The 19,138-nt window shown below is 37.3% G+C and overlaps 1 protein-coding gene and 1 long non-coding RNA gene across 5 annotated transcripts in view; one reads left to right on the plus strand and one right to left on the minus strand.

Moving 5' to 3' along the window:
• The window catches only part of TAB2 (TGF-beta activated kinase 1 (MAP3K7) binding protein 2), a 65,817-nt gene extending 53,820 nt beyond the window's left edge, over positions 1 to 11,997 (plus strand). For all 3 annotated transcript variants that reach the window (XM_028136251.2, XM_028136250.2, XM_008159425.3), the window contains 4 exons: positions 4,694 to 4,854; positions 5,061 to 5,154; positions 6,491 to 6,571; positions 10,053 to 11,997. In XM_028136251.2, coding sequence (XP_027992052.1) covers positions 4,694 to 4,854; positions 5,061 to 5,154; positions 6,491 to 6,571; positions 10,053 to 10,195 — 479 coding nt within the window. In that variant the 3' untranslated portion in view covers positions 10,196 to 11,997. The remainder of the gene's footprint in view (positions 1 to 4,693; positions 4,855 to 5,060; positions 5,155 to 6,490; positions 6,572 to 10,052) is intronic.
• Positions 1 to 19,138, minus strand: part of LOC129150437 (uncharacterized) — a 78,387-nt gene that overhangs the window by 47,740 nt on the left and 11,509 nt on the right. For both annotated transcript variants that reach the window (XR_008557184.1, XR_008557185.1), the window contains exon 3: positions 18,877 to 18,990. This is a non-coding gene — a long non-coding RNA (uncharacterized LOC129150437). The remainder of the gene's footprint in view (positions 1 to 18,876; positions 18,991 to 19,138) is intronic.

Below are 19,138 nucleotides of genomic sequence, written 5' to 3' on the forward strand. Positions count from 1 at the left end.
AGCTGAGATATCTCTCCAGGACTTCAGTTGCCATCTGTGGGTGGCCGGCCAGTCCTTTCGAGCCTCCGCCCCTCCCACGAGTCTCTATGCAGTATCCACCTTCCGTCCTTGGGTGTCAGGGTTCTCTCCTGTGAGTTTTCCATTGATTATTCAGGAAGCCTTTCCGAATTTCACTTGTAATTCCAACTTGTTCCTGGGAGCATGTCCGTGCAGCATCCTCCTACTCTGCTGCCATTTTTGTGTGATGATGATTTATAAATACAGTGTGATGATCTGTAAACTCTTGAAATAGTAATTCAGTGCAAATACCACAAATGAAACTGCAGTATAGTCTTTACCCAGACATTATGGTTTAAATATTTGTATATAATTGGATATTTCATTTTATCACAGTATACATATTTGTATACATACATTTATATATGTTCTATATGCACATTATATACATTACTTCTGTACATAGACACAATGATGTGTCTGGGTGAAGTCTTTTTTTTTTTTTAATCCCTTGTTCCACCTTCAGTGGACCCCCTCAGTTTAAAAGCTCCCTTCAGCCATTCTGATTTCCAGTTTCTCTGTTGTCTCTTTATACTAGTAGAACTTCACTTATTTAGCTATTTAACATTCTGGACCAACTTTTTATTTATTTTGCATTGACATATCCTCATATATTCCACCACCTTGTCTTTCCATTCTATTAATTTTTGTTCCACTCTATATATGAAATTTTCATTTCAGCAGTGATGTTTTTAAATTTCTAATACCTAGTTCTCGAACTCCTTTTTCATAACAGATTTGTGTTTTCTGGATACATTATTGTCTCATTTGTTAATGATATTTATTAGAATTTAAGTTATCGGCTCTCTCCTCAATTATCTCCACTTAACCTGGATTTAGTCTTTCCCATTGTTTATCTAGATCTTTTTCTTATCAAATGTTCCTCAGATGAGTTGTGGTCCTTGTCTATTGGTTCATATTTTTTAAGAATAAAGGACTATGAAGGCTAATTGAAAATCCTCTGTAAAAAGTGAGATTAGTTACTTGGCATACTGCTTTGTGTTGAATAAGTCAAGAGCCAGCTGCTACAAGAGAATACTCCATCATCACCACCTAGCATTCTCTATGTTTGTGGACCAGCTTGAGAAATGTGTTTGGGCGCCTTACAAATAAGCTTACAGGTACTTGCCCTTCAATGGGATGGGGAGAGGTTGATTGTTCTATAAACAGACATCCAATTAAGCTCCTGATTTCTGGCTCATTCCTCACCTCTGTCTCCTGTTGTTACCTGTATTCTCCAAAGTCTGGAGCCTCTAGATTTCTGCAGGGCACGTTCTGCCTCTTTGTGTTAAGAGCTCTCCTTATCTATCAGACTGTAGCTTTCTTCACCCTCCTTCATAAGTCTAGGCCATTTCATCTGCTCTCATTCAGTCTTCCAGAAACTGGCTGAGATCTTTTGTCCATTGCCTACTTTCTGTTGTACCATTGGATTGTACCAGTTTTATTCATCTCATTTTCATGGGGTTTTGAGAGGCAATAGGATATATATAAATACAATGCTCAAATTATCCTTAAACAAAAATCCTAATATAATTTATTCTTCATAGCTTGGCTTTTTAAGTCCATATTAGTCTGTCTATCTATCTATATAAAAGCCTTGGCGACTGTTACACCCAGATGACCAGCCGATAACCACGACGCGCCCTGACCACCAGGGGGCAGACGCTCAGTGCAGGAGTGTGCTCCCACAGCTAACCTCCCCACGGTCAGCCAACCTCCCGCAGTCTCTCCCCCCCAGCTGGCTGACCCCCATCAGCCCCAATCGGGACTGGGCGAGACGGCCCCAATCGGCTCCATGATCGCCAGCCAGGTCGAGAGGCACCACCCGTGCACGAATTCATGCACCAGGACTCTAGTATGTAAATAATAGAAATGGAGATATTTTTTTCCTTCAGCTTACCCACTGGAGTCTGTAACAAATCACCCCTCCTATATAAATACGTGTTACTGGATGTGCATGAGCTTATTCATGTGTATGTGTGGTTGGTATAATTTTGTTTGATAACAGTTATTTCATTATGCCAAAAGAAAGAAAAACGTAAAAAGACAGTCTAAGGGATTCCTTAAATCCCTATTCAATCATTTCCCGTAGAAGAGGTAGAATTTTCTAGCCTCTTCCCATAACTGTAGCCCTCATTTTTGTAAGCTTTCCTGAGTCTCTTTCCAAGCTTTCCCCTTTTTTTAGACCCTGGAAATATAATTGTCATGGTTCTTTCTTCCCAATCAATACCCAATCCTTTTTCACTTAGTGAAAGCGATCAGAGTGAAAATGTCTAAAATGAACCATAAATATTTTTCTTCATTATGAGTCTAATATTGTTTCTTAATGAATATGTACTGTAATGTTTTATATGATGCAGTTTAAAATTGCAAAAACTACAACTAGAAAAAAAGAGTTTCATTTTAGCCGAATTTTTATAGCAATTTTTAGAAATTTACCTTGACACTCTTTTCTTTGTAATTCCTTCTTCTCAGATTTCTTTGTAACAATCCCAGACCACAAATGAAAAGGGAACTAGACACATAAAAATCCAGGCACATAGAAGAAAGAATTGCTAAGAAATAGAGATCAGAACTCTTTCCTACTGTTTTCAGAGCATTTATAGCTTGTTTGTAATTAATAGACATACTTAAGAGATCCTGAGTAGTCTACAAACTAGGTTTGTCATTTCTAAGTAACAATGATTCTAAGATTTTATTTTTATAAGAAAGAAATACCTCTTAAATTCTAAGTGGATTTATAGTATTATTTTAGGGCTTCCATTTAAGCATAGATATATCATATTCATATTTGGTCATAATTTTTCTATTGAGACCTTCTCTTCATTGAGTATTTTTCCTCTATGGATCCCATTGTAGTAGCTCCCTGGTGGTGGAAGTGGGTTGCTGGAGCAGTTTGCATTTGCTTCTCCCAGGCACCCCAAGAAAATCACCAGCCTGGGGCTAATCCTATATAATAAAGAGGTAATATGCAAATGGTCATTACACCATGATGGTACCGCTAGCAGGGTCGCCTAAGACTATCGGAAAACACAGATACTTACATTACGGTTCATTAACAGTAGCAAAATTACAGTTATGAAGTAGCAACGAAAATAATTTTATGGTTGGGGGTCACCACAACATGAGGAACTGTATTAAAGGGTCGCGGCATTAAAAAGGTTGAGAACCACTGTTTTAGGACAATAAATAAACCCTAATGCAGAATTCCTATATTTTGGTAATAGAGGGATAAAACTGCAGTTTAAATAAAATCAAATAAATAATACAAGCTTGACAAAACAAGCTGGGGTAGACAGGTTTTCAACCAGGAATATGTGTACCTTTAAAAACACCTCCCTGTGTTACACAATATATATTAAAATGGCAGGGAAGATACGAGGATTTTAGTGCTTATCAGAATTAACCATGGTTTTTAAAACTGAAACATAATGCCCTCATATTTGTTTCTTCCAGTAAATAAGAAAGGAAAATTACAGAGGGAAACATCTGTGGATTGTATTAGTGTCATATTTTTGTTGGGAAAAATTGTCAACTGTTTAAAGTTCATTTTGAAGTACTTGAGCCTAACAGCCTTCCCCAATCCACACCCTAAATCTGGTTCTATAATACACTACTAGATTAAATGACCTGAATGTATATTAATATGCCATAGCCTTTTCCTTATTTTTTAGATTCATGAAGTTTGAGTTTAGTTGAAGATGACTGTTCAGCATTAATCTAATCTGTTTAATCTGCTTGTCTTTTTATTTTAATTACTGTTTTTCATTTTTAAAGGTTATTTATTGTACTTTTCCAAATCTGCCTGTTTTCTCATGGTAGAATCATCCCAGGCTGCCTTTTAATAGAAGTGGATTCAGGTATCTTCACTTTCAGTCCAGTATCCTAAAAAAATGAGCCTCATACTGTCCAGGAATGGCTCACAAGAACATATATCAATTTTTGTGGCTTAATAGGTTTCCCAAGCAGTTCATCATTCATGCTACAAGATTACTTGTGTGCTTTTTAAAAATATCTTAGGAAAATATTTTTATAAAATGTGATTGGAATATAAGAAGATATGTATTTAATTTCTCTCAATATAATAATTTTTACTCTGCAATTTCAACAACTTAATGTTAACATTTATGTGGATTAAAATCAATCTGTTTTATTTGTTGATTCATCAAAATAAATTAAACCTAATCCACCCCTTCTAAAATATTTCTATTAGAATACCTTCTGCATAGTTCAGACATATCAGACTTTTTGGAGTAAAAGGGCTTTCAGAAGGTCAGATGTAGATTAAGTAGTAGTAAGTAGGTTAATTGACTAGACTAGAGCCTTTAGAGAAGTAATAGCCTAAAAATGTTGTCTTTGGCCATAAAGTGGGTTTATCCAAACCCTTAAAAAATGTATTTAAGAGTGACATTTGTCCACTTAAATGTTTAAGGTAATTTTCAAGTTAAGTTTTGAAATTTATAAACTCACAATATTTTGAAATGTTTAAACTCACAATATTTTGTTTTAATGTATCTTTGGCATTCTTGGCAAACCCTTGTCACAGAAATATTCATTTGTTTTGTTTTCCCAAGGCTGCTGAAAGGTTAATTGACTAAAGTGGGTGAGTCCTCATGTTTACTAATATGTATTGCAGCTCTATTGGTACACCAGAAGGCCAGAATGGAACGACTTCAAAGAGAACTTGAGATTCAAAAGAAAAAGCTGGATAAACTAAAATCTGAGGTCAATGAAATGGAAAATAATCTAACTCGAAGGCGCCTGAAAAGATCGAATTCCATATCCCAAATACCTTCAGTAAGTCTTTCTATAACTGTTGTGACCTCTGTACTTGAACGTGTGAATAGGCAATCTGTCATAAGTATAAAAGCTTTATCTAGTTTTAAAAGCTCTTAATTCATACTTGTTCTTCTGTTCTTACCTTCCCCTGCCAAACTCAACTTTTTCTAACTAATGACACGAGAATTCAATGTAGATCCTTCTCACATGGAATTATCTTTCAGCTGGAAGAAATGCAGCAGTTGAGAAGTTGTAATAGACAACTCCAGATTGACATTGACTGCTTAACCAAAGAAATTGATCTTTTTCAAGCCCGAGGTAAAGTTCAGTGAATATTCAGCAGAAATTCAATGTATAAATATACCAACTCTTTTCCTGTGGCTGAAAACAGATTTATCAATCATAATCTTATTGTTTCAGATTTAACTTTAGATCCAGATAGTGCTAAAGAACTATTGGGTTTTTATGTTCTCTTTCCCCACCCCCACCCCCCAAATATTATATTTGGTTGAGGAATAATTTGATACATTTATATCCTTGAAATATGCTTCAGTCATGTGTTAAGAGAAGACAAGGATTAGTATCTCTGGCTGCATTGGCAAAAGTATTAGCTATTATGTATTAAGTGAAATGTGTTATTAGCTATTACGTATTAGTGAAATGTATTACAATCACATTTATTAACATTAAAATGTATGTGCTCATACACCTTTTTTGTATTTCCCATTTGTCCTTTTACCTTTCAAGAATTATGCTTTTCAAAACAATTTAAAAAGCATCCCCACCTAATGACACTATCTTAATTGACAAATAGGGAAGAGAATAAAAATATGGCTTGTACATTTTTAGAACAATGATAGTTTATTATGCTTGAACTATTATTGACAAGTAATCAATACTTACTGTAGTTAAAAAAATGTTTACAATTTAATTCAGTTTCATAGACAATTAGAATGAAATTTTATAACTTAAACCTAATTCTGAGGTTGGGAAATAATAGAAATATATAAAATGGAAAAAATAGGAAAGGGAAGGAAGCCAACAAAAAAAGAAGTCCTTAATCACACTTTTGAGTGTGTGCCAGAATCCATTAAAACTGAAAGATGATTCATTCTATTTTCTTTTAAAATGTTAGTAAGCTGTTTATCTTGAAACATTCATAGCAAATGCCATAATTTAACTTTGGAGAGAAAAAGAAAGGGCTGGTCTAGAAACTATAATTCTGAACTTGTTCCTTTTGTTTAAAATCTGAACCATTATATTACATCAGTGCAAGGTTTTTATACGTATTGGAGGCCAAGCTGTTTAGTTGCTTAAGGCCATGTTTGGTCACTTAAAATTATATTTTAAATTGTTAAATTTTTAGGTATTTTATTTTGTCCCATAGAACAGGGGTCTGGTTCTAATTATATCACTGTATTACTAGCATTAATTTGACTTCTTCCCCAATTTACCACTTATAACCTCTCTTATGAGTACTGTACTATGCCTATCTCAGCTGTTTTGAAATCCTTACATATAATTTGAGATTAGAGGTACAAAATAAATGAAAAGCATTTCTGTGATTATTTTTTAGAAATAAAATATTTGGTTTTTAAAAAATAAAATATTTGGAGCTATAAACATTGAAATATTTACTTTTTATATATTTCAGGACCACATTTTAATCCCAGCGCTATTCATAACTTTTATGACAATATTGGATTTGTAGGTCCTGTGCCACCAAAACCCAAAGGTTAGTGTATCCATTAAGTGTGAAAACTGTTACATATTGAAAGCAAGATTTCAGAAAACATTATTTTTAGCAACCTTCCTCTCTAGAAGTGCTTCAAACTTAGACATTTTTGGATGGATTCATTAGGAACATATTTGTTGATTTTTATTTATATGCTCAGGGTTGGGGAGGATGCAAAAGTATAATGTATTTAGCTCTTTAAAAAGTAGATGTCCTTAGGATTCATTATATACTCCCAAAATATCAATCTTGGCCAAAAAAAAAAAAAATCAGGTGCAAAAATTTGTATTCTTTATAATTTTTGACATGATGAGGAAGATATAATAGGGAAGTTTATTTTTCATTAGTAGCCTGTTTTATTAAATTTGTGCATAATTCTGTATAATCAAATACTCTGAATTTCAGATAAGTGATTTTTGAAAACTATGACTTACTATCATTTTACATCATTGACATTAATAAAGTATATGCTCTCCAAACTAGGAAATGTCAAAATATGTGTGTGGAATTTTTAAGGCATTAATTTAAGTATAATTTAATTAGGCCTACCTAATCTTGATATTTTTTTACTTAAATGTTTTTAAACATAGCTGAAATGTAATGAACTGTTACTATAGCAGAGCAAAAGTGAGACTAGGGCATTTGGCACAGTACACAAGTATTCAGATACTGGATGCTATTTGGTGTTAAGGAATAAAGAAAATGGTGGCATAGCCTATTTCCTTAAAAAAACAAAGTAGGTATTTCAGATTCTGAATGAGTTGCCTCTAAATTATCTTTTTAATCTTTCAAAAACTAGAATCTTTCTAAGAAAAAGTTTCTGTTTTGCTTCAACATAAAGTACTTGTGCGTTGAGGGTAGGAGAGAGGTGGAATATATATAAAATAAGATTGGTCTTGACAATTATTAAAGTGGGATAAGTGCATGAGGGTTTATTTTACTATTCTCTCTACTTTCGTATGTATATATGTTTGAAATTTTGCATGGTAAAAAATTTTTTTTAATTCATTACTTAAAAGCTTTTTCACAAAATATAGAAACTTGTAGCTGGTTATTTTTTAAGAAATAACAAATCAGTCATTTTTGCCTTAAGGCTAAAATGAGAAGTTATTAGTTTCACTGGTTTATTTAGTTCTTAACATCAGATCTGCTTCACAATGCAGTTCTTTAAATAGCTGAAATTACAGGTCATCTTTTGCAAAGTAACTTCTTCTTTTTTCAATTCTGATGGTTTAGTTTCCAAGTACCTTTAATAAAAAGATTTGTAATTCTAAGTACTAAGTGAGATTGTGCGATGTAAGAAAACCAGTAGAGATTTTTCATTTAAAAAGCTATAGCTCCTCTATTAATTACCTTAGATATTAATAATTAAGAAGATGCTGGTATTTAATAAAAGATTGAAATGTTATTCTAGATTGAGTTGCCCCTCCTACCTAAAAACCCTTTGTAGTTCAACCAAAAGGCTAGACAGTTTCAAAAAATGTGCCAAGAATGTTTTCTAACACCTGAGTAAGTCTGAAGTTCTAGTAACTAGGATGGATCCCCAGATTAAAATAATCATTCTATAATGTGTTTTCCAAGTATGGAGTATGAAATAAATTTAGGTGGTAAAGAGTCAAACTTTTTTTTTTTTTTTTAATATATTTTATTGATTTTTTACAGTGTGGAAGGGAGAGGGATAGAAAGCTAGAAACATCGATGAGAGAGAAACATCGACCAGCTGCCTCCTGCACACCTCCTACAGGGGATGTGCCTGCAACCAAGGTACATGCCCCTGACCGGAATCGAACCTGGGACCCTTCGGTCCGCAGGCCAACGCTCTATCCACTGAGCCAAACCGGTTTTGGCAAGAGTCAAACTTTTTAAACTGTACTTATTTTAAGGTGTTTTAGGGGATACTAACTAGTATTGTCAGAACCTTGATTTTTTTTAAGTATTTTCAAGTTGCTCATGCATGTGCCTAAAAATTGTGACCAATGCCTGAAGTTGGGAGTTTTGCAATAAAGTGCTCCTGAAAACTAATCAGTAAATAAGGTACTGCTAAGGGGCACGAAGTACTAAACGCCGCTTAATTATTTTTAATTTGTTATAAAAATTTTCTATATTTCTATCTAATAATACAATAGTTTGTCTTTTAAAATAGCAAGAAAGATATCATTTAGTTACTGTCTCAGTAGCTGAATGATAGTAGGAAGAATTGGCAAATTAATACACATTGCTTTAATAGTTTAAATCATTAAATTATAAACCTGACAGGAGAGATCAAATAATACATTTTCCTTTTACTTTAAACTTTCCCAAAATAATTTAAAGGAATACTATTCCAAATTTATAATGGGATCCCCCTAAAAAAGATCCGTAAGTATAATTTCATTTTAGTCACAAATTTGGGGAAATACAATAATTTCTTATATTTAAGATACCTCTATTCATTCAAACACTCTAGAACATTGGCCTCTTAAAGCTGCACTGACTTTATACTTATCAGTAAGAAAGATTAGACCTAAAGCAGTGGTCGGCAAACTCATTAGTCAACAGAGCCAAATGTCAACAGTACAACGATTGAAATTTCTTTTGAGAGCAACATTTTTTAAACTTAAACTATATAGGTAGGTACATCGTTATTAACTTAATTAGGGTACTCCTTCAATCGCACTGTACGTGCGCGCCCGCACGTGGTATTTTGTGGAAGAGCCACACTCAAGGGGCCAAAGAGCCGCATGTGGCTCACGAGCCACGGTTTGCCGACCACTGACCTAAAAGATATGTGATTTATCTAAGATCACAGAGCAAAGAAATCAGGAGTTAGTAGCAAAGCCAGATGTAGAACTCCATTCTCAGAACCTTCAATCTAGTGTTCTTTCTACTGCTTCATAATAAATTTGATTTTAAAATAAAATAAAAAATGGTAAAATTTTTACCCTGTTAACTTCTCCGGGGTCTCTTAACAGTTAATAAGATTATAGAAATTATTTTATCTTTATATTTTATTTGTGTTCAAAGCTTACATTTTCAGCAGATAGAGAACATTTAACAAAAACTTACATTCCTGGTAGAAAACAGAAATATAAATACTGCTCAGTGGGAAATGAAGATATAAATTCACTGTAAGTATTGTGTTGTGTTGTAGTAGGACACCTTTCCACAATCTTAGGTGACATTATGGGAATCTTTGCTATCAGTACTATATGATTTGATTTCCCTCTTCTCCTGCTATAAATTGGGGGAAATGATGCTGGCTTCCCTTTAAGAAGATATTGAGGTGACTGACTACATAATGTCTATGTAGCTATTCCCCATTGGAGAAATAACAACTTGATGGAGATTGGTGAGGACCAAGCTTGTGTGTCATTTTCAGTTAGATGCTTCATCTGGTTAACAACTGACTTCATGCTGTGCAGTACAAATAGTGCTTAAGATGGCCAGTAGTTTATGACTTGGTGATTTTCCCTTCTAAAATAATTATTTTGCTTCCTTACAGATCAAAGGTCCACCATCAAAACACCAAAGACCCAAGATACAGAAGATGATGAGGGGGCTCAGTGGAATTGCACTGCCTGTACTTTTTTGAACCATCCAGCCTTAATCCGCTGTGAACAGTGTGAGATGCCAAGGCATTTCTGAGCCAATAGGCCTTACATCTTCTCCAAAACCACATCTGAAGTTCAAGAAACTAGTCTGTCATCAGGGGGAAAGTTTCACTGCTACTTAGGATTTTGTCAAATTGAAGGTGTGACAAGATGGTGTTGTGCTAATGTTAAATGTCAGCCCACGGAGCTAATAATACCTCAGTCTAATATCATGGGCAGTTGAAATTCATCATATGAAAGGTAATCTGCTGAAAGACTTGGTTGCCCGCTGCCTAACCATGTACAGTGTTACCAGTAGCCCATTACGGATAATTCTCGAAATGTTAATGCCTACGTGTTCCCAATACCTTTTTCCCCTCATGTCACTACTGAATTTTGACAGGAGGAAGGAATAAAATGATGGCTTTTTTTTTTTAAGCTTTCAGTGAAACACTACAAACGTGAAGAAAAAGAACAAGGTTTAACTATTTAAAAACTGTTTGCTGCCGCATAGTGCCCACGGATAGGGGAAGAACTTCACAAATCTGTGGTACTCTTGGCCTTGTCTTTGTCTTCCCTGAAAACGTCTCCACTCTGAAGCCAGCATCTAGGGTCTAAAGATGAAAAGGAAAGCAGCATGCATTGTCTGTGCAAACATGCAGTGAAGTACCCCAAAGCTTTCCTACTGTACAGATCTCTCAAGTCTGCTTTAAGTGATTTCTTTTCTCCTTTATTATTTCCTTATATTTCTATATGTATAGTGTAATAGTCTTTTGTTAACTAATTTTCTTTTTTCCTTTTAGTGATTAAGCACGATCATGTCCCTTTTTAAGCCTTACCCAAAAGAAGCAATGCCTTAAAATAAAAAAGCATTAATGAAATGAAACTATGCACAAAACAACTTTCCTCTACTTACTCTGTGCTTTACCCTCATGAGTGCCGATATTCTGTGAAGACATACAGATGCTGCACAATGAATTGCAAAAAATATTACAAGACCTTTGTCTGTAGGTCACACTATATACTGACTTTAGTGGTGAGTGGCACAACAGTGCTCTGTCTTCCACAGGGAAGCTTAAAGCGATATTTTTACCCACTGAAAGAGCAACAGGTTAAACTTGCTTCATCTGCCTGGTGTCCCACAGAACTTCCACAGAGATGACTATTGGGAAAGTAGTTTCAAAACCAGCAACAGCAGCAGTACCTACAGCCCCTTTTCTTGAGAGAGAAGTTTAAATGCTTTACTGTTGGGGCAATTTGTTTCTAAACCTGACTTGGTGGCAGTATCATGTGTATTTATAAAACAAGGCTAGTCATATTTAGGACAACTGAAGAAAAGCTGGAAAAAAGAAAAACAAGCAAACTTGAACACTGAAGCAACCTCAAGCATCTCTTTATTTTCATGATATATTTTTATAAGGAAAATAAATATTCAGATGATCAGGAATGTATATAACTAAATAAAATCAAGAAAAGAAATAACAGTATGCATTTAAAAAGAATTATGAAATTATATATCAGTGCTTAGAATGGGGCTAACGGAAGTGCTGAAATGTAGCAAAAGATAGGAGATAATGTAGACTCACCCATTGTAAATGTTTGCAAATGGATATTTTTTAAATAAACAGGATTATTACAGGTGATCTATATGAATGTCAAAGCCTTGAATTCCAGGTTTTGCACTGTGTATATGTGAAGAAATATGACAATCCTAGTTAATTAGACAGTAGACCCACAGCCCTTACATTTGATGCATTTTGCTTTAAAATAGGCCTTGTTTTTCAGCTTCCTCTGCAGTTCTATGTGAAGATTGATAAATCAGTTTTTACTTGTTTTATTAATAAAATGTAATTTGGATATCTTGAGTTGATGGTTTTGTGATTTAGCTGGGTAAACTATCTTTGTAACAGATAAGTTATTTATAAAAATTAAAAAACTTATATTCTAATGTGGATTTTGTGACTTGTTTTTAAAGTTTGTGGGGCAGGAGATAATTTATAGTTAATTGAAACCAGAGAAAACTCATTGTCTGGAGTCTTCTCATAACATCATGGCATTCAACTGCATTTCTTGGATTATTTTTATTAATTTCCCCAGGCTTTTTAACTGATGAAAGAAACCAGGTTTCAGCTGAGCAAGAAAAATGAATATAGCTTCTTTTTTCATAGTTAGAGCTTTTCCTTCCCTTTCTTTTGGGTTTTTTTAAAGTTTACCCCATTGTTGAAAATGTGATTTCTTGGGTCATATAGCCTGAGGAGTCATTTAGTTCATGTCTGCTCTCGAATAATGTGTAGATGCTGAGAATGGTGTTTCTCTTGAAGAGCACCTTTGTATTAAGAGTTTTCTACAAATTATGACTCAATTTTTCTGAACTTGAAAAGAGCAAAGTAGCCCTTACTGTCCCCTTATGACATAACTCTAGAAAACCCTGCCTTGCCTTGATTGGTCTTTTAAACCTGGTGGGACAGAAATATTCTTTACCAGGGAAGATGAGGCCTGGACATGGTGGTGGTCTGGAGACCACCTTCCAGGAGTCATTGCACTAAGATACAATTACAGGTACTAAGAACTGCAAATGGAAAGATGGACTTCTGTTTCTCGTCACTATCTCTGGGTGCTGACGTTCTCTATATTTTAAGGAGGGCGGATAGCAAGCAGTGCATGCAAACTGGACTTCTCAGGAAAACTTATATTAACAAAATGTTGACCAGTATCTACTGTCATAACAAATACATTATATGGAGATGCATGTTGTATTGCAAATTTGTATGGGGGGAAATAAAAAATTATTTTGCTGTTAAATTTTTTATTTTTTAAAATAACCTGGATCAATCTATAGTCTTATGCAGAAAACCATAGACAGTTCAATATTAGCTATTAACTTTTTTTTTTTTTTTAATCCTCACCAGAGGATATGTTCATTGATTTTAGAGAGGAAGGGAGAGAGAGAAAAATCAAAAAACATCGATGGGCTGCCTCCAGTACATGCCCTGACCAAGGAATCAAACCCGTAACCTACGTATGTGCCCTGATCAGCAGTCACACAGCAACCTTTTGTTGCACAGGATGACGATCCAGCCAACTGAGCCACCCTGGCCAGGGCTAAGCTATTAACTTTAAACATATTTTAATTAAAGCATTCATAAATAGCAAAGTTAACTCACATTTCAAAGTTTTCTCTACCCCAATTGGTTGATGGCAAGTTATTAGTGAGCAATGATAGGTTTAAGAAGTGAACAGTGTAAGATACAATCAATATTCAGTCCATGAGTAATTAAAGTTGGCTGCATTGCCTTAGACAATATAAATCTGTAGTGACAACAAAGGACATTCCAAATTTAATATCTGCCTGCTGGGTATTAGCATACTTTTCCATATAGTATTACAAAATACTTCTATTTCTCTATGACAAGTGAACACATTTCTGGCTTCAGTTTTCAGAAGCTACAATTATATCCATTTTACTTGGAGATAAAATCGCTCTGGGCTACATTTTAATTTTTATTGCTTTCATCTGAAAATATAATCAGGCAACAGAAAAAAAAGGACTTTTTCTAAAGAAAACAAAATTTTGTAGCTTTATATTTCTTGGGTTGGGTTTTTCCCCTCTATGTAGCAAGCTGTTTGGATTTTTTTTAAGGGAGTATAGTTAATCACACAAAAATGTTTGGCGCAATGCATTGTGTTTGTAACTATACATTTCTTTCTACATTATTGGTTCAAAAATAGAAGTGCTGTGTAGTATAATAGTTAATATTGATTTACCTAGTTGCTTGGAATGATTATGAAAGCAATTGCATTTTAACACTGACACATCATTGTTCCCCAGGTAGACTGCGCAAATCTCAAGATTCAAGACAGAGTTAAATTATGCCATCTGCCCATATTTACTCTATAACCTTGGGATACTTCCTTGTTTTTTATATTAACATTAAACCCACCTCACAAGGGGACTAATGTGAAACTTCCTGAACCAATCTCTTCTCTCACTAGGAACTGGATTATCCTAAAGTAGTAGGTCATGTTCTTATACAAATGAGTTGTAAGGCATTTTTTCCTCAGTGTTAATGAACAAAGTGGTAAGTTTGCTATTTCTCTGAATTGGTCTAGAGATATATCAGGGGCTCAGAATTTAATAGTTAAGTCACTGTGGTTGAATTCTTTGCTTTACCAAAAGTTTGGTTGCTTTGCAAAGATAAAATTATGCTGACCTAAAGATCAAGTGTGTTCATATTTCTGTTACTTGTCCAGCTATCTAAAGAATGCACATTTTATGGAGCATAACAAATTATTTTTCCAGGAAAATAAACACTTTCTTCAAAGGACTAACACCAATGTTTGTGCAAGTGCATATTCCTTTTAAGCCTAAAATTGACCCAAGGTACACTTCATTCTAGCTTCTTTCTTTACAGATCTTTACCTCCTCCTTTTCTGAGGGCAGGGATACATTCTTCCTCTGATCTCAACTACACAGGAGAACCATTACAACTTACAGATCTGCATTCTGAAACTTTATAATTCTCATAGCACAGTGGACAAATACTGCAGCATCTTCACCATGGAAGTGCTTCCCAGAGATACTAAAAGAAGAAAAGGACTAAATCCCACTCATCAGTTCTAGTAGGCTTAGTGCCGTTTCACAGTCTGGTCTAATCAGCCCCCTGCCTCCGGCTCTTACACCTCGGCACACTGCAGCTGGATAAAGAGAACACCAAGGGAGTCCGCACGCTGCTGTTGAGAAATCTGTAAGATTCTGTAGTCCGGTCCTTACCTCCCTCTTCTAGATGGTTTGTTCCTTTCCAACAGAATGCTCTTATATTAATCCGGCCTAGTCACTTCCCTTAATAGACGTTCCACATTCCCATTAATGTACTTTTGTCCATCTCATTTCTCATCTCTCTAAGTTTAACTTGTAAGGGTCAAGATTATGAGACCCTTCCAAACCACCTTTTCTTTGCACTTGATGTGTTTTCTGCCCACTTGGCATTCATTGCTACTTTGACCTCCCCATTCATGTACTGACTAGCTTTCCCGTTGCAGGAAAATTCCTGCAATGGGATTTCCTGCTGCACTCTACCCCGCCTCTGCCCCGCCCTTGCCGCCCGCCTCGCCTTCTCCTCCGGCCCGCCCGCGTTTCCCTTCGCCCCGGCCCCGCCTCTGCCCCGCCCTTGCCGCCCGCCTCGCCTTCTCCTCCGGCCCGCCCGCGTTTCCCTTCGCCCCGGCCCCGCCTCCGCCCCGCCCTTGCCGCCGGCCCCGCCTTCTCCTCCGGCCCGCCCGCGTTTCCCTTCGCCCCGGCCCCGCCTCCGCCCCGCCCTTGCCGCCGGCCCCGCCTTCTCCTCCAGCCCGCCCGCGTTTCTTTTCGGCCCCGGCCCCGCCTCCGCTCCGCCCTTGCTGCCGGCCCCGCCTTCTCCTCCAGCCCACCTTCGTTTCCCTTCGCCCACGGCCCTGACTTCGCTCCTCCCTTCTCCTCCCCCCGCCCCCCTGGCTTGCTTGCTTCTTCGAAGCTTTACTCCCCTTTGCAGCTCTTGGCTTCTTTCGACACTGTCTTGATATGCAAATTAGCCGCCATCTTTGTTGGGGCAATTTGCATGCTCGTCCTGATTGGTTGGTGGGCGTGGCTTGGCTGGTGGGCGTGGCTTAGGTGTAGCGAAGGTGCGGTCAATTTGCATATTTGTCTATTATTAGATTAGATATGGTAGGTGTTATGACATACCCCTCTGTGTCCCCCACAGTAAATACCTTTATGCATAGTAAGAGGTCAGTAATTGTTGACAGTGATAATGATTCTTGCAGGCCAAATTTATTTCTAACATTTAATTCCAAGTTAATCAGTGGGTACAGCCATTTTGAATTTGGTATATATTTTCTCACAGGACCAGTCCTATATAATAAAACCCTATTACACAAATCAACCGAACGGCAGAACAACTGATCGCTATGACATGCACTGACCACCAGGGGGCAGATGCTCAATGCAGGAGCTGCCCCCTGGTGGTCAGTGGGCTCCCACAGGAGGAGCACTGCTCAGCCAGAAGCCGGGCTCACAGCTGGCAAGCACGGCAGAGGTGGCGGGAGCCTTTCCTGCCTCCGCTGCAGGCGGACAGTAAGGAGCGAGGGGTCCCGGACTGCAAGAGGGATGTCTGACTGCCGGCTTAGGTCCAATCCTCCCGCACACATCCCCCAAGGGGTCCTGGACTGCGAGAGGGCACAGGCCGGGCTGAGGAACCCCCCAATTTCATGCACCAGGCCTCTAGTATTATACTAGGTTTCCAGACCAACCTGCTAGTTAACTGGAGTGCTTTGCATTTGAAATATGGAAATAAGGTACAGTACTATTGGGGTATGTAAATGTAATAGTGAAGTTAACTAAGAATGTTTATTATCTCTGTGGTTCTGGAAGAGGATGGGAGAGTAGAAACCTCTGTAGATATTCCAGAAAATTAAGAAGTAGGCATTTGAAATTGAGGATGCTGATTCTGTTAACATCTGATTTTACTTCAAAGCTCGAATTTTGCCTTTTCTTGGATACAGATATTTGAGTGACTTCTTATTCTTTAACAAGAGGATCAATTTTTTCCCCTCGAGATTGAAGCACAGAGGGATGAGGGACTCTTTTTCCTGAGAAAAAATTGGTCAGGAAAAGAGGAAAAAAAGAATAAAATGAAATGCAAAGTGTGTAATAACCCTCTTCCCCAAGAAAGATGTGAAAAAGTGGGCTTCTGACGAAAGGAATAGAAAGCAAGAACTATTTGTATATTTGTAGATTGGTTGTACATAACCAAGACACTCTGTGAGGAATACCATGAAACAAGTATGTGTTTTATTACATGAACTGGCTTGGAATCTTAATTACTACTTTTTGGTTTTTAGCAATGATTTCACAGACCCTTTTGCTGAAGTTAGGTTCTTTTCCTAATACAGTGGTCGGCAGACTGCGGCTCTGTTGACTAATGAGTTTGCGACCACTGTCCTCATAGGACTGTGCACACAGCTAAGAACACTAATTTACCAACCCGGGCAACCACACTCTGCTAAGCTACCGAATGTGCAGCAATTTCATTTCCGTGAATGACACTACGTGGTTTTTGTGAAGTTGCTCAAAGCATCATTTAATGTCAGACAAAAACAGCAAAGTTAAAACGCGCTACCTGAATTCCTCCTTATTAAGCACTAACTTCCTTTTCTATTGTTGATGACTGTTAAGATGCTGCCGTTAAATGCACTGGCTTCACATTACATGAAACAAATGGCCCCCGCATTCTAAACAAGTGAAATAAAGAATAAGCGACTCACTGAAAACCTTAAACCCACTGTCATCTTTTTCTCTCTCTGTGCATATGTGCTCTGGTGTCTACAGTTGCTGGCTGCAGTGCAGAAATCTTGAGACAATGAACTCCCCCTGAGAGTTGTATAGGGCTTTCGTTTTCATAGTAGTTTGACATAATCATCCATCCACAAGTAAAAGGCTTTTATTACTGTAATGAGTCTCATGGATTCTGTTTTCTCAGTTTTCCACAGTCATGATACAGAAAGAAAAAAAAACCCGTCATTCTCTTCTGCTTTCACACTTCTGCTTTCTCTTCTCCAGGTAGACTACCTTCAGTCTGTCTTCACACAATCTATTTCCCTTCCCCAGGGACCAGCTTCCTCCACCACGTTTTATGAATTATGCTTGGACACTGGGCCTCTGGCATCCTGGTTCATTCAGAAAATGGGCTGAATGCATGTTTTCTGGCCTCGCATGCCGTGTGCTTTTGATTATGTGTCAGGGGCGTAGTGGAGGTTTCCCACTGGGGCGTTCCGCACAGCACTGTGCCTGCGTTTTTACACGGACCCCGGCTGACCTGAGAATTGTGCAATCCAGTCACTCCTTCCGGTTTTTGCTTTTATTGTGTGTGTGTTTTAATCCATCAGTGGTTTTACTTCAGAGCTATTGACTTGATGCTATTTTATAGAATTTTTTTTCTAATAGTTTAGATTATTTACTGGTAAAGTTTACTTTCTCTTTCATTGTTTACAGTTTATTCTCTTTTTTAAATATATATATATATATATATATATATTATTATATATGTATTTATTGATTTCAGAGAGGAAGGGAGAGGGAGAGAGAGAGAGAGAGAGAGAGAGAGAGACATCAATGATGAGAGAGAAACATTGATCGGCTGCCTCCTGCACACCCCAAACCAGGGATCGAGTCCACAACCCAGGCATATGCCCTGACCAGGAATCAAACCCTGACCTCCTGGTTCATAGGTCGATGCTCAACCACAGAGCCACACTGGCTAGGCTACAGTCCATTCTAAGTTATCCTTCCCTGCACATCTGAGCACCTTCTCAGCAGACCTGTGCCACTCACCAAGACCCTGAGCAGAACGGCAGTGCCGATGCTGAGCCTAAGTGTCAGGTATCTCCATTCAGCACATCCCTACACCAGGCTGTCCGCCTGAGGGCTAGGACTGCATCTTGCACCCTCATAATGAGAACGGCTCGCCTTTCACTGCCCTCTTTCTCTGAAGCTAATCAAATTGATCTGACAAAATTTGCTTCCTCAGATAAATTGAGTCCTACTGTACATAATCTTTACAATATGGTTAACAGGTGCTTATTCCTATGCTAGGCACTGTTCTTATTGCTTTACAAATATTCTCATGTAATCCTCATCGCAGCCCAGAGGTAGATGTATGCTACCCCCATTTTACAGGAGTAGAAGCAAAGAGAGGTTAAGTCACTCACCCAAAGCCACACAGCTCTTTAGACTCGGGGCCAGAATTCAAGGTGGAGCAGTCTGACTCCAGTATGATGTGCTTGTAACCACTATGATCTTCTGCCTTCAGCCTCTCCTAGGGCCTGCAAATAGATTTTTATTTCTATTAATTCCAAGGTAGCTCATGTACGTTACCAACTCTGTCTCTAAAATCATCTCCATTTGAGGAGAAGTTTTACATTTCAAGCCTTGCTACTTCCTCCTTTTGCTAGTCTTCCTACTCGTATTCTT

The sequence above is a fragment of the Eptesicus fuscus genome, chromosome 10 (assembly GCF_027574615.1).
Source record: "Eptesicus fuscus isolate TK198812 chromosome 10, DD_ASM_mEF_20220401, whole genome shotgun sequence".
NCBI classification, from domain to species: domain Eukaryota; kingdom Metazoa; phylum Chordata; class Mammalia; order Chiroptera; family Vespertilionidae; genus Eptesicus; species Eptesicus fuscus.